Genomic DNA, 14,385 nt, shown 5'->3' with positions numbered 1-14,385 from the left:
GATTTCTTAAAATTTTAAATTGAGTATACAGATTTGTTAACCTATTAAAAACTAACACAGAAAAGCTTTCCGAATTGAATTTGATGCTTTTTTGGCTTAGTTATGATATATATTTGATTCAATATCATGATCTTAGGGCAAACTTCAAGGATATACAAAATACCGAATTTAAGATATAAAATATATATAAAACTTAGCTTTACACTTCATTAAAAAATGTATATGATGTTTTATACAATATACCAAATTATTTCATACTAATTTAACATTTTAACGAACTAATTAGTGTTTATTTTAGAAAAACATTCCTTGTAATTCTACCCATCAAAGCACCTTTTCTCTCAAAATAGCCTCCGTTTTCGGAAGTTTTATAAACCACAAAATGTGCATTTGATGTGAGTTTTGGGGGTGCAGCGGACAGCACCTCCCTTCGGCAGCATCCTTATGATTTTCGCTACAGTTTCCGCCCTCGGATCGGCTGTCATCATCATCGGATGGCATTGGTCATCGATTCGACATGCCAGCGGGGCACGTGCCGAAATTAATTGCAGCCAAGCGGCAAGGGAGGAAGGATGGTTCGGCGTTCGCAAATAAAAGTTGCACAATGCAGCAGCCGGGATCGAGATCGATAGAGGAATATGAATCGGGATCAGGCATGCTGATGACCGTGAGGGTTGGAAATGCATCTCAGCCGTCCAGCTGCTTGCCACGCGTCTGACACGAGGGTTGCAGGCCGCCGCCGCCGCCAGTTGCAGTGCAGTTTTTTAGCACTGTTTTTTGGCAATCACCAATCAGAAGAGCTAGTTTTTTATGGAAGTCTTTCACAGGAAGAGGGATCTGCCTATCAGAGGGACGCAGTTAAGGGGTGAGGTAATAATATAGTGTTTTATGTACAAAACTTAAAGTTTGAGTGAAATATAAAGATAGAGTAGTTATATATATTTTTAATAAAGGAACTATACGTGAAAGAAGAAAACAATATATAAATTTATAAATAAATAATCAATATATAAATCAATTAAATAAATAAATAAAGAAACAATATAAAAAAAAAAGTTATATTTTAATTACAAAAATATAAGAAATATTATCAAGAAATTTTAAAAAGAAAATTATACATTCTATTTATAGTTTATAGATTTTCTGTATTATTTTAGGAAAATCCCATGACTCTGTTAAGGTTTCCAGTTTCGAGCCACAGTTGTCTGAAGTTTATATTTAAAATTATAAAATTTTCTTAGACCAAAATCTAAGCTTATAGATAAAGTTAAACTATGGAATCTGGAGTGTATAACAGTTTAAATGGTTCAAGTATCCTGAAATGCGTTCAGATCACACAGTGCCAGCTACAAATAAGAATACGTATGAGCTCGACATTATCATAGATAAATTTTAGCGCTCTCTCGCTCAGTATTTCCCCACTCCGATCGTAGAAGTAGAGTATCTTTCAGATACATTTCCGTGTGCTAGGCCAAAATCCACTCAACCCAACTCAACTCGAAACGAATCGGATCGAGTCGGCCGAAATCCACTCAACCCTCAACCGCTCGGCGTTTTCCACGCTCACTCGCACAGCACACAGCACACGCTCGCCGTAGACTCGAATATTGTTTTGAAGATATAGATACTGCGAGCTAAACATTTTCGGGTCTGCGGCGACCTTCCTAGAAATAGTCAAACGCAACGCGGAGTCAGTGTGACGAAGTGCGTCGTGCGCAGCGGCAGCGTTTGTTTTCCCCTGAAAATTATATAGAAAATCGAAAAATTTAAGAAGTATCTGTGTGCGTGAGTGCGTGCGAGTGCGGTGAGCGTTACAGATACAGATACAAAGGCGAGTGTGCAACTGTATCTACATGTGTGGCGGCTGGAAAACCATGCACTTGAAGTGAAGTTTAAATAAAAACGAGGAAATTGTTAGAGCTACAATCCAACCAGGAAGAAACGAAATACAAGAAAATATGGAAAACTTGCAGGACGAACTTGTAGGCTTGGAGAGAAGGAGCTCAACGTCATCGGTGCCAGGTTTGTGTGGAGCGAATCCGAATCCAAAAACGAATCCCAATTCAATTATATACAGACGTCAATCACACTCCCCCGTGTGCCCCGAAACTCGTTTTGTGTTCCAAAATAAAAAGCGACAACAAAATTCAACACGAAATCTTATCAAAGTCGCTGCTGATTGGCTATGCGATCGCCCTAATATTTCTGTTGCTCTTTCTGTTTCTGTTTTTGTCTGGGTTTTTTATTTATTTATTTTTTTTTATATATATACTGCGCAGTTCTTTGGGTTTCTGTTTTGTTTTTGCCATTCGCTGATTTGGTTTTTTATTGGCAAATGCGGTGTATATAAACTACGGAGGCGGAGGTGTCATCAACCCCCTGGCAAATCGAATGCTGACCGACATTTGTCAACCGCCCAACCCTTGTTAGGCTCGATCAAGGACACACACAACACAAGGATGGGGATTACTTGCAGTTCAGTGAGGTTTTCGAGGCAGAATCTTTTAGATCTCCAAGATTTACAGGGCTAATTGAATGGAGGGAAACCAGTTTGCAACTTACCTATAAGAATGGAGGACAAACAACCTTAAGGATACTGGTACTGGCACTGGTGGTGGCCCTACAAGATTTTCATTCAATTAGTCTTCTTATCAGACACGCTAAAGAATTTCCAGATCTTGGAATTCCATTCAGCAGCGGGGGAAAAATGTGAGTGAGAGCGACCTAGAAAATGCCCAGCAACCCCCAAAAAGAAAAGCAGAGACAGAATTTTTGATTTCAGATAAGCCAGCATGAGAATGCACTGCGAGTACGAGTATCTGTATCCGAGCGATACTACGAGTGCGAGTTCAAGATAGAGGCAGGCGGCCAGCGAAATGGGAACGAGCAGCGGCGGGCAACGTGAAGTGAAAACAATTTATGAATGAATGAATGAACCCGAATGAATGGGCGGGCGTGTGTGAGTGAGTGAGATGAGCCCCTTGGCTCAGATAATGGAATGAATCCACTCCGCTCTTTTAAAAGCTATTTCCAAATATTATGTGTCTTTAAAATAACAACGAAACCTGTTTTTCGTCTTCTTCTGTTTGCTCAATGTGTGTGTTGTGCGGGCAGGGGCAGGAGGGGATCGCAATCTAAGCCCAAACCCGAGTTGAACTTGCCCCGCGGCAAATGGGGCAAGGACATGGCACACCGAGCGCTTCAGCTGCTACTCCTGATGCCTCTGGGCATAGGCTCATTTGAATAACAAAACCAGGAGCAGGGATTCCCAGACAGGATATCGAATTGAGGCCTGAACTCAAGTTTCCTTTTCATTTCTTATTTTATCTATTTTTTACTTTTGTTTTCCCCCAGGGAATCCTGCGAGTCCTGCAGAGGAATGCGGCTGTGTGCGCCTGGGCAAATGCAAATGGTTCAACGTGGCCAAGGGCTGGGGCTTCCTTACGCCCAACGACGGCGGCCAGGAGGTGTTTGTGCATCAGGTGGGTTCAAGTTCTTCAAATGAATTATCCTGTTTTCTTATTTTCTGCTTTTAATAATTAATAACTTGCAGAGTGTCATCCAAATGGCGGGCTTCCGTTCATTAGGAGAGCAGGAGGAAGTGGAATTCGAGTGTCAGCGTACGGCCCGCGGACTGGAGGCCACCAGGGTGTCCGGCAAGCAGGGCGAGAGCTGCCACGGCAGCACCTACAGGCCACGAATGTAACAGTCTCCTCTACCACACCTCCAAAAAATCCAACTAACTCTCCTTCTACCCACAGCAACCGAAGGACTCGTCGCATGCGCTGCTACAATTGCGGGGAGTTCGCCAATCACATTGCCTCCGAATGCGCCTTGGGTCCGCAGCCAAAGCGCTGCCATCGATGCCGTGGCGAGGACCATCTCCACGCCGACTGTCCGCACCGGAATGTGGTGAGTAACCAGATCAGTGATTAGCAACCCAGAATCAATGACGGACTTAAACCTCGTTGCAGGCGCAAACTCCCAGCAATAGCGAGAACACCAGCAGCACCGGAAGTCAGGGAAAAAGCGAGGCCACCGCCTAGGAAAGTGGCTAAAGGAGGATGAGGAGGAGGAAGGATCCTTGGTTGGTAGTTGGAAGTTACAAACTTCTTTGACAAGTACAAAAACGACAGAGACACACGCATCAAATCAAAGAAACCCACGTACAACAAAACTAGCTACTACGTTTAAGTGCATTAGATATTAAAAGGGGGTTGGATGAAGGATGAAGGTTGCCAGAAGAAGGAGGACTACGCCCCAACACTGCCACCCCAAATTAAGTTAAGCTAAGCTCAGGCATATCCTCTTGGTCTTAAGCTACCCACTAAGGCTTTTTAACTGGAGTACAAGTACAAGTAAAGGCATTTAGCTAGAAAGTATCCCTTGGCTTATGAATTGGAAGCCAAAGCTTTCTCATCCCTTAGATCCAGCTTAAAGCTCGACGTTGATAAGAAAGCTCAGGCTACGAGTCACGTGGCCACTGACAACATTGAAGCTTTCCGGGGGGCAACAACAAAATCACCATGAAAACGCAGAATCATTGTAAGCCGAAAGTGAAACAGAGTGAGCAACAACAAAAAGATTAGGCGAGGACATGGCCAGAAGCAGAAGGGGAGGAAGAGGTCCTGTACTGTCCTGCCTTTTTTCTCAGCTCTCCCGGCTCTCTCTCTCTCTGACATTCTCTCTTTGGGTTTCCTCCTGGCCCTTTGGCTGTTTTTGTTGTGGTTTCGACGGTTTGCTACATTGTTCGGGCTCGTTTTTTTCTCTCTCTCGGGCACGAAAAGCAGAGTGTCCTTCGCCAGGAGGCGGAAGCAGGAGCAGCCAAAGGAGCGGGATACCCAAAAGAGGATGCAACTGCTTATGCGAGGCCCTAAAGCCAGAAACGGGCTCAGTCTCAGTTGATCTCTGCCAGAGAATTGTTGTGTGCAACGCGGCGGAATTTACATTTACAACATCTTATAACCATAAAAGAAAAATATATAAAAAAAAACAATATATATATAACATAAACCATTTAAAAAGAAACAAATTAAGGACAACAAATCAAAGCAAAAACAATAACTTAGACAACTAAAAGAATTTCAACAAAGTTAACAAAGCGTTTCAGCAACAAATTTTCAACAACAAAAAAACCAATTAAAACCATTCAAAAAACGTATAACTAAATAAATCATAAACATTTGTAAAATATACATTTTTTTGCGCATAAAAAGTAAAAGTTTTGCCTCGAGTTCAAGGCTAACACACAAAGAAATGAGTAAAATGAGATGAATACCTGCTAGAAAATAGTAGAATGAATATAACGTTAAGGCTGGCTGAGAGCAAACAATAATAAAAACAGCAGCAGCAGCATCAGCATCAGCAGTAACAACAACTGACAATAACAATAGTCAACGTCAACGTCATCGCACATTCATTTGGGGCAAGCCACACACACAAAAGCACACGCCGCACACACACACACAGAGGCACACAAACGCTCGCTGGGAATTTACAACCAGATTTACATGGGCAGCGCCTGTTATGTAATATCCTCCTTCTGACGCTGTCTCCTGTTATGTTAGCACAGTCCTTGCTCCCGCTCCTTGCTCCCTGTCACTGCTACCCGCTCCCTGCTCCCTGCTCCCTGCTCTTCCTTTTGAGTGGGAGGTGTGGCATGCACCTTTGGTTCCGACTCTGCTTGCTGTTGGCCCCCTTGGGTGCTAATTTGATTTAACTCGCACACATGGCCAGCTGGGCACGGCATTGAGACATTAGCCCGAAGGACACCAGCCCAGCCCAGCCCAGCTATTGGTAACCCATAAATAGGGACACGCCGCCGCCGTCGTCGTCGACGAGGTGTGTCTGAAGCGCATGCAAATCGGTGCGAATATTACGCATACGCCGCGTGCTCGATGATGATTCGCTTAGGCTCCAAAAAGGAGATTCGGTTTGTGTGGATTTGCTATTTTTCGATGGCCTAGGGTTGGGCCTAATTAACGAATGTGTGTCATAATGCGACAGCCTGTTAGTAGGTCAAGTAGATGCGATGCGATGCCGATGCTGGGCGTTTGCTTGGAGGTCGCCGCAGGTTCTAAGGGGGGGAAAAGCTCGTTGCCAAAAGGGCAACCCGAGCAGGAACGGGAACAGGGCGAGGCGAGGCGAGGTGAGATGAGATGAGTCGCGTTTTTGGAGAGCGAATGGGGCGACAAACGAGTGCGAGCAAATAAATAGTTGGGCGTTTCTTGGCCATTCACCGAAGCCGAGGCCATGGCTCTGGATAAACCTCTCCTCCTCGGTTTCAATTATCTTCTGAAAATTCCATTCCAATTTTTTAAAAACAATCTCAATGTTTCCACTTACTCTCTCTCTCTGTGACTGCACCTCACTTTCACTCTCACTCTCACTATTTTTTATGCTTTTCCTCCTCACCCCACCCACATAACGGATTGCATTGAAATTAACGTTACTCACTCCTTGTTCTTGCACAGGCAACGTAAGAATTACACTCTCTGTCTCTAGTCTCTGGCATGGTTCGAGTTCAAGTAAAGCGAAAAAAAGCAATTAAACTAAACTAAACTATGAACGGTTAAAAGTTCCAAAATATCTAAGCTACAACAACACAATGTACAAATCCAAAACACGTTAAAAACTAAAAACTTTTACTAAAAAATACAAAAGGAAACTGTAAAGAAAGAAACTGCAAGTTAAAGTGCCAAACTAAACCCAAAGAAAACATCAGTCGCTCTTCCATTTAATAAATAAAACAAAGGTAAGTAATTATTTCTTAACATATAATATATTTTTTCAGTGTATTGGTTTATTCCTACGATTCTGAGTGTTATAAATACTTTTACATGCACCTTACTTTCCACTTGAATGAATTAGTTCAATTAAAACAGACTTTTGTACATGGCTTTCCTTTTTTGCTAACAAAAACAACACGAATTGAACTAGAAAGGCATCTTTTCCACGGCCAAATTCCAGGCAGGCAGGCCTCGGCACACATAAATGCAAGAGTTGTAGATGCTCGGCTCCACCTTGCCCTGCTGCACCAGCGAGAGAATGGAGCACAGGCTGCCCAGATGGTATTTGTTTTGTTGGCTCATCAAGGGCGTGTTCTCCTGGTCTTTGCCTGCAAGAAAAAGTAGGAGTTTTTTGGGAGTTTAGTTAAAAATATTTATGAATTTGAGTTAAAAATTTAATATTTTATTTAACACATTTTATGGCTTAAATTTCTTGTCTTCGGAATACGTTTTTTTTCTAGTTTTTACCCACATTGTCTGTGGTTATTCCTACCTTTAATAACTCCCTTTTTAAGCCAGGTGGCACGATCAATGTGGGTCCAGGGTATCACTTGCTTATTGCCAGGAGCAAGCCAAAGGCTCAGCATGGTCACCGAAATAGTATCCATATTTCCGTCCAACGCAGGCATCAGAGTGCCCACTACCGAGGGGCTCAAAGCCCCATGGTAATAGTCATGAGCTCCATACAAAGCACTATATAGTCCCGTGCCCAGCATTCGGGTTGAGTCACAGCCAAATAGGAACACCACACTGCGTACCCTAGCCCGGCAAATCAGGCTGGCATTCACATACTGCAGGCCAGAGCCATGGCCAGCATACACAAAGCAATCTGTCTGATAGGCCTGCTGCACCATCACCTTCTCGGTGGGCACGGTCTCGAAGAGATGCTGCCAATCCGAGAGCCAGTACTCGAAGAAACTGCGCAGCCTGCGGCCAGAGTTCGCCAGATCTCCATCTGGATTAATTACGCACATGCCCTGCTGTATGGTCGTTGTATAATAGCCATGCTTGATATCGGCTTTGTGTTGCTGAAACAAACGCCAGAGGCAGTGCAGCGACTTGACCCGGCTGAACTCCTGGACTGTAAGCAGTTGCTCCCAATGAAAATGGTCCAGGCGCTGTAAAAATGTGAGAAATTAGCTACAAATTTGAAGAAATCTAAAAGACTTACTTCATCCACCACAAGTATCGTGGGATATCTCTTGGCCACCAGCTTCTGGCGCTCCTCCAGCTGCTTCCAGTCGTTGGCGAAACCCTTGAGCATATCATACACCGCCTGGGTGTTCTTGTGGCGAGGGCATATCTCATGGCAAATGAGCTTGAGTTCAGCGGCATCCAGCCGATTGGCATGCAGAGCCGCCTGGGATAATATAACACGCTGGTGGTTGGTCCATTTGTTGGCCAGGCAAAAGTCATCCACCAGATGGTTAATGATCTTGGTTTGCCTGTGCACAGCACTGCAGTCGTAGCGTTTGCCAAAGAACATGAACCTATAGGGGGCGAAGGTGTCCCTTAGGTCAGAAACAAGTTGCTGTTAAAGAGAAGGGGATTTCATTTAATTTTAATGCTGTTTTTTTATAAATCTGAACTACTCACTGTTAAAAACACAGAAAAGGCATCGAGCTCCTCCCAGTACTTCTGCTTGGCCTCCTTGCCCTTCATATTCTGAGGATCAACAGTGACCACTCGCCGGAATCTGTTCACTACCGTGCTGTACTGCCGAAAGAGTTTGGGCAAATTGCCACCCGCAAAACGCAGACAAATGGGTCCCAACTGGGGGCTGCGACAGTGGCGGAGCAGCGAGAGATATATAGCTCCAGCGCTGGGCTGAATCTCATTGAAAACAGAGTAGGTGGTGGCGGGTTTGAAGCTCTTGCAGAGCTGCAGGACACACCACTCGTCGGGCAGGCGTTGGCAAATGTTTCTGATGCGCCTGAGACCTTCCGCGGGTTGTTCTACATCCTCTAGGAAGTCCAGATGTTCGAGGTTATATTTAGCCAACTTTTGTGGTGGGTTTTCAAGCTCCTTTTTCTGCAGGTACTTGATGGTGTTTTGCAGGAATTTGTTGCTAACAAAAAGGTTATTCATTTGTTTAGTTTTTTAAAGTTTCTATCAAGTTGAATACCTTTTAAAGTCTTTCTTCTCCTGTTGGGAGGCCACTTTGAGCAGTTGCGCCGTTGTAGGACGCTGCTTCTCCAGATCCTCCGCCTCGGTGATGTATCGCAGATCCGTGGACTGGAACTGGGCTCTGACCTGGTAGTAAATTGAGTGCTCCACATTGCCATTGCGGTACTCTTCTTCAGCGCATAGTAAATTATATTCTGCAAATCAAAAACACATGGTAATGTTAAGACCGCAGAAGTAGGGATAAAACCTTAATTTCTCATACTAACCCTTGGCCACGGGGCCCACATCTTTGCTGGGATAGGTGACCTGCTTCTGCACCTTGCCCCCGGACACCAGCATTTCCTACAGATTAGCTTTTCTTTTAATTGTTTACTTTTTAAACTGTGGCGGCGTCGTTTTTGTTTTTGTTTTTTGTTTGTTCTTAAGCGATAACGATAGGCGACCAATCGAGCGATTAGAGTTGCCATACTTTGCAATATAACTCCCCTGGTCCCACTAAAAAGGCCCATGGCTTTGACGTTGCCAGATGGGTTGAGAATATTTTAACTGGTTTCTGTCTTGACTGAACGAAGGCTTCGTTAAATATTGAAACAGCGCAGGAACACTTATCCTGTCTTTCTCTCTCCTCCTTAGGCTCTCTCTCGTTAAAAACAGCGACGCTGACGGCGACTGCGACTGCTCGGCCGGCGTCAGCATCCTTTCTACTTATTAATTTTGATGTTGCTTTTCACTTTTACTTTGTGGCATGTGGAACGTGCGACTCGAACTTTTCCCAGTGTTGGAAAATGGAGGGAGTCTGCCCCTAATTGGCATGCTCGGCAAAATAACGGCACCAACCCAGCCCCACCCACCACCCACACCCTATCTAACCTCACCCCCCCTCTAGACCACCCCCTTCGCATACCCCGTTATATTTTTGGCTGCATTATTGATGTCCTCTTAGCGCTCGGCACGTTCGTTGTCCTTTCCGCCTAGCAAATTATAACATTAATATTACATTAACACACACACGCACACACACAGGCGCGTGCATTGGGGAGACATTAAAACTTTCGCAGCAGCGCGCACATGTAACATGAAATGGCCAAAAACAACAACCAGAGCCACCCCAGAAAATGGTATGTGTGTGTGTGGGTGTGCGTGCTGGTATGTGTGTGTGTGTGGCACACATTCCAACAGTTGCAGCGTCGTCGCTGTCGCTGCTAGCGTCGCAGCCGGCGTCGCAGCATCCCTCTGCATGGCAGAGAGTCTCAAAACGAATTTCGAAGTCGACGTCGACGGTTGTGTCGCTTTTTTCCTGCTTGAAAATATATATAATAATAATAGCCTAAACAAAATAAAGCTTTTAACCATTAACCCAATAACAGAAAACCACAGAAATATCCAAATAAAAACCCAAAAAGCACAACCTAACCTACTCCTTCATAAAAATCCAAGATATCCAAGAAAAAGTGTAGCATACTTTTGTGCCGCGTTGAAAACGAAAAATATAACGCCCACAAGGCCAGATTCGAGTATGAATAAAACACGTTAAAAACCCATAAGAAACGGGCAAGAAAAACGACATTTAAGTAAATTAAGGTGTGGTGATTTATGCAACTTTTTTGAGGCACACACGCAGCAGCAGCAGTAGCAGAAGCAGCAGCAGCAGCAGGCGAGAGCGTCGGCCAGAGAGGGGTCGAAAGGGGGGTCAAAGCCACTGCACATACCTCTAAGCTAAGCCCCACACACACACATACACACACACACTTAGGGACAGAGGCGAAGAGGAGCCGAGAAGAGGGATACAAAATAAAGGATAACGACGGAGGAGGAAGAAGCAAGAAAGAAATCGAAATTAAAATATATGTTCGGGGGCGCGCAGGCGAGAGAGAAAGGGGGGGGTGCAATTTTCGGCTGACGCTCATCTCCTGCTCCACTTTGCTCTCTTTGGCCGCTCTTTATCCGCTCTGCTCTGCTCCTCTCCCGCTTCGTCAAGTGAAAACATCTCGTTGGGGGCTTCGTCAAGTTTTGTAGGTATTTTGGCTACACGAAAATATACACAGCGCCTTCATCCTGCTGCTTTTGTGGGGGAAAAAAACGAAAAACCCGAATAGTTTCACAATCAAAATCACTCGAAAACACACCGAAAATTTCCCCAAAAATAAGTGAAAAGTGATCCTTGAATAGCATTCGAAATTGGTTTCCAAAAATCGACGAGAGCACGCCTACGCTTTTTTTTTTCGGTGGGCTGCAAAAGGCGTTGCCAAAAAGGATAAAACAACAAGGCTGCTAAATCCCAAATCAATTCTTCATCCTAGGCTCTTCAACTAGAGAAAACAACAAATAAAAACCAAAAAACACCCGAGAAAATATCAACTGAAATTATACAAAACTTAATCATACGCACCAAGTGAAAAACTGTAAAAAAAGAAACGAAAAGAAAAAACACAAGGCGAACAAAACAACGAAAATAAAGGACAAACAAAGGGATAGAAGCCTCCAGAGGAGGAGACAAGGGAAAAGGCAGCAGCATCAGCAAGAACATTCTGCTGCATAAATAATAATCTCGCCACACCGACGCGTATACGCCATATAGGCCAGGACATACCAGCAGGATATACCACACACACACACACACGCATACGACGGGCAGGACATGCTCCTGTTCTATTATTTAACTGCTTTCAACGTCAGCACGCCTTTCAACCCGACGAAAGTCGATTGAAAGCCGCCTTCAACGGCCCAGCATCCCTTGCTCCTTCGCCCAGAGACAGAGAGCGAGAGCAAGAGAGAGGTCCTTTGTGGGCGAGTGTATGTGTGTCTGTGTGACGACGTCAACGTCAATCCGCTCAATATTTATACATTGAACCGAGTCGAGCCTGGTCCACGAGCAGGACTCCTGACCGGATTCACAACGCAGACGCTCCTGGTCCTTCGCTGGTGCCCAAAATAAATAACATCTGACAGCTGCCCGAATCCTGAAAGCACTTAAAGGGCCGTCACAAAAAAGAAAAGGGGGAACACAAGAAAAAGAGAAAACGCGAATAGCGATACAATTTCCATAGGAAAACATCAACCAAACTGAACGCGATCTTAAGCACTCACAAACAAAACAATGGGCGCCAAGGAAAGTGTCGAGGCAGCCGCCAAAATGAACGCCGATGGCTGGGGCCATGTGGAGGTGTGTATTATCTATATATCTACTACATAAAAAAAAACTTAATTACCATCCATAAATTCCCCAAACAACGTTAGAAAAACAAAAGTTTTTAAACGAAATAGTATTTAAAAAGTCATAAAATCCGCCATATCTATGGTTCATTTTAGGTGAATAGCATTTGAGAGCATCTATTTTTTCTACACTCATAAAAATGTTTTTCTATATTTAAGCATAAAAAAGAAGAATACTTTTTTAGGAACATGTTTTTATTTTTCTCACATGAAGAGGTTTTTTAAATGGTTGCGGTTGTTTAGTTACATTCTTAATATAAAGGCAAACTGCAATTGTTTTGCTGGTCAATTTTCCATAAAAATCATGGGGAATCAGCTTTAGAAATCTCACTGAAAATCTCATTTGGGTGCACATATAATTCTTAACTGGTTTTAACTGGATTTGAAATCCCTAAAATCACTGCATAAATACCAAAGCAAACTTACTTCATTTAGTATTGTCTAGAAAACTATTTATTAAAGTCTAAATAATGACCAAAAGCATAATAAAAACAAATCTTTGCCAAACACAGACAACTTATACAAAATAGCCATAAAAAATAGTTCTTCTAACAAGTGCCAGTGCTTCTTCACCAGAAAGTATCCATAAAATGCCCTCTAATATTGTCAACAACTTGATGATCCCATTCGCCGTGTCTCTCATCGCCCCCAATTTGTGTCAGGCCTTTTCCGATCCCCATTGCATTTCCCGGCAAGAGCGACAAGAGTGAAGCTCTCCGCGCCTTTTGATTGATTTTAAAAATAAATTCGACAACAACACGTGCGCCAAAAGTCAGTCAGCACGCGAACAGAGAGAGCACAGTCCCATTTCCCCCATTTTCCATGCTTCCCCACTGCCGGATACCGATTGAGGTACGCTTCCCATGATCCACTTGATGATCGCATGTTTCATGTGCCTTCCGAGCATATTTCTCTGGTGACCTGATCTCTTGAGCGACCACTGAGAGCTCCATGTGGGCGTCATAGTGGTGCTCTTGAGACGCCAAGAGATTGGAGATCGGAGAGCGAAAATGTCTGTGAGATGAAAATTCGTTTTGATTTCGATTTTCTTTCGTTAGTTGACTTCGCGACGTGCATTTGTGATGTTGTTTTGGCCTTTTTGAGTTCCGTTAACCGCAATTCGAGCCGGCAACTTCGTGAAACAGGTGTCTAGGCCGACCGATGTAAACAAAAATAGCTATATAAATAAATATATGTACAATATATATATATATATATATATCTATTTTATAACAATCTAAATGTGTGCTAACAATGTGGCCAACATATGTGCCAGACTTTGATTATTTATAAAATTTAATCCGCATAAAAATAAATAGTGCTCCCCATATCTCACCTCGGATTTTATTTTTTTGCATTGCATTCAGTGTTCGTGGATGGAGGTGTCCAAGTAAATCATCAGTAAAATTTGATCTAAATCAAAAGCAAAACTTCAAAGCACATTTTCCGCCTTACATCGTTATGCATCGCTTTTGTTTTTGACACCTACACACAGCCGATTTTCTTTGCGGCAGCAGGGGGAAGTGGAAATGGAAGTGGAAATGTTGCTGCACCAGCGTTCGCACCTCTCGGTCTGGCTGGCTGGCTGGATGATGATAATAAACCGCGGCGTGGGTTGCTTCAACGCTTCAATCTGAGATCTGAGACTTGCTGTGCAGCCTTCATCGAGTATCTGAACAATTTATTACGGCTTAAAGTTAACTAAAAACTGTGTTTATTACACGCCTGCCCACTGAGTTGTCCGCATTTCCTGGGACTGATCTTTAAAGAGTTTATAGCTGGCACATATATTTTGAAAAATGTAAAGCAGCTCACATAGAGATAATAAAGTTGGAAATGTGTATGTTATAATGGAGATAAAATATAATAGGTTTCTGAAATTATCAGCACAATTATAACTACTCCTAACCGATGCTAGGACTCACCTGAATTCTAGTGCCCAATAAGCAGTTGACGATCTACCCTAGACTTGATTTTCCTGAAATTAAAGCAAAATGTCTATTAAATGTAGCTGAGATTATTTATAAAATAAATATATATTTAAAAGGTTCAAAACTAAATTAAGCCGCTCACTTAACATTTATCTCTTTGCTTTTCTTTTGCAGCGCGGAAGTCGCTACCACGGCCATCGGCACAACCAGCGATCTCAGTCGCTGAACCGCGGACAGGCGCTTTCGCAGGCGGACGTGAGCGGTATGTGGTGACATCGGGGTGCCTCTGGTAAAGGTAAGACATCCTTCTATTTACCCCCAAATTC

The 14,385-nt window shown here is 43.5% G+C and overlaps 3 protein-coding genes across 8 annotated transcripts; 2 read left to right on the top strand and 1 right to left on the bottom strand.

The window, feature by feature from the left end:
- Nucleotides 1–1,554: 1,554 nt before the first annotated feature.
- lin-28 (protein lin-28 homolog) lies at nucleotides 1,555–4,359 on the top strand. Its single transcript, XM_017182810.2, has 5 exons — nucleotides 1,555–2,022; nucleotides 3,355–3,482; nucleotides 3,554–3,702; nucleotides 3,762–3,912; nucleotides 3,975–4,359. The coding sequence occupies exons 1-5, from the start codon at nucleotides 1,959–1,961 to the stop codon at nucleotides 4,044–4,046; spliced, it is 564 nt and encodes a 187-aa protein (XP_017038299.1). The 5' UTR covers nucleotides 1,555–1,958; the 3' UTR covers nucleotides 4,047–4,359.
- A 561-nt stretch (nucleotides 4,360–4,920) lies between these two features.
- LOC121502224 (uncharacterized) lies at nucleotides 4,921–14,350 on the top strand. Of its 6 annotated transcripts, none has more exons than XM_070284854.1 (3): nucleotides 4,921–5,260; nucleotides 11,216–12,078; nucleotides 14,234–14,350. In XM_070284854.1, the coding sequence occupies exons 2-3, from the start codon at nucleotides 12,013–12,015 to the stop codon at nucleotides 14,330–14,332; spliced, it is 165 nt and encodes a 54-aa protein (XP_070140955.1). In that variant the 5' UTR covers nucleotides 4,921–5,260; nucleotides 11,216–12,012; the 3' UTR covers nucleotides 14,333–14,350. The 6 variants fall into 6 exon arrangements, with proteins under 6 accessions (XP_070140955.1, XP_070140954.1, XP_041631234.1 ...); XM_070284853.1 differs by lacking the exon at nucleotides 4,921–5,260 and adding an exon at nucleotides 6,679–6,754; XM_041775300.2 differs by lacking the exon at nucleotides 4,921–5,260 and adding an exon at nucleotides 10,194–10,429.
- Nucleotides 6,760–9,340, bottom strand: Sse (extra spindle pole bodies like 1, separase). Its single transcript, XM_017182809.3, has 6 exons — nucleotides 9,182–9,340; nucleotides 8,914–9,109; nucleotides 8,385–8,856; nucleotides 7,960–8,319; nucleotides 7,282–7,906; nucleotides 6,760–7,117 (listed from the first exon to the last, which is right to left on the bottom strand). Exons 1-6 carry the CDS (start codon nucleotides 9,252–9,254, stop codon nucleotides 6,936–6,938), a joined length of 1,908 nt encoding a protein of 635 aa, XP_017038298.1. The 5' UTR covers nucleotides 9,255–9,340; the 3' UTR covers nucleotides 6,760–6,935.
- Nucleotides 14,351–14,385: the final 35 nt, after the last annotated feature.

Source organism: Drosophila kikkawai, chromosome 3L (assembly GCF_030179895.1).
Source record: "Drosophila kikkawai strain 14028-0561.14 chromosome 3L, DkikHiC1v2, whole genome shotgun sequence".
Lineage (NCBI taxonomy): Eukaryota > Metazoa > Arthropoda > Insecta > Diptera > Drosophilidae > Drosophila > Drosophila kikkawai.
Note: the sequence above shows the minus strand (reverse complement) of the source record. Positions and strands in the feature narration are given on the sequence as shown.

Excerpts from the sequence above, each read along its gene's own strand:
- lin-28 (XM_017182810.2), top strand. The coding sequence starts at position 1,959 with ATGGAAAACTTGCAGGACGAACTTGTAGGCTTGGAGAGAAGGAGCTCA. Across the intron at positions 2,023-3,354 it reads CTCAACGTCATCGGTGCCAG|GGAATCCTGCGAGTCCTGCA; the intron begins GTTTGTGTGGAG and ends GTTTTCCCCCAG. Across the intron at positions 3,913-3,974 it reads ACTGTCCGCACCGGAATGTG|GCGCAAACTCCCAGCAATAG; the intron begins GTGAGTAACCAG and ends ACCTCGTTGCAG.
- Sse (XM_017182809.3), bottom strand. The coding sequence starts at position 9,254 with ATGCTGGTGTCCGGGGGCAAGGTGCAGAAGCAGGTCACCTATCCCAGC. Across the intron at positions 8,857-8,913 it reads GAGAAGAAAGACTTTAAAAG|CAACAAATTCCTGCAAAACA; the intron begins GTATTCAACTTG and ends CCTTTTTGTTAG. Across the intron at positions 8,320-8,384 it reads CCTTTTCTGTGTTTTTAACA|CAACTTGTTTCTGACCTAAG; the intron begins GTGAGTAGTTCA and ends TCTCTTTAACAG.
- LOC121502224 (XM_070284854.1), top strand. The coding sequence starts at position 12,013 with ATGGGCGCCAAGGAAAGTGTCGAGGCAGCCGCCAAAATGAACGCCGAT. Across the intron at positions 12,079-14,233 it reads ATGGCTGGGGCCATGTGGAG|CGCGGAAGTCGCTACCACGG; the intron begins GTGTGTATTATC and ends TTTCTTTTGCAG.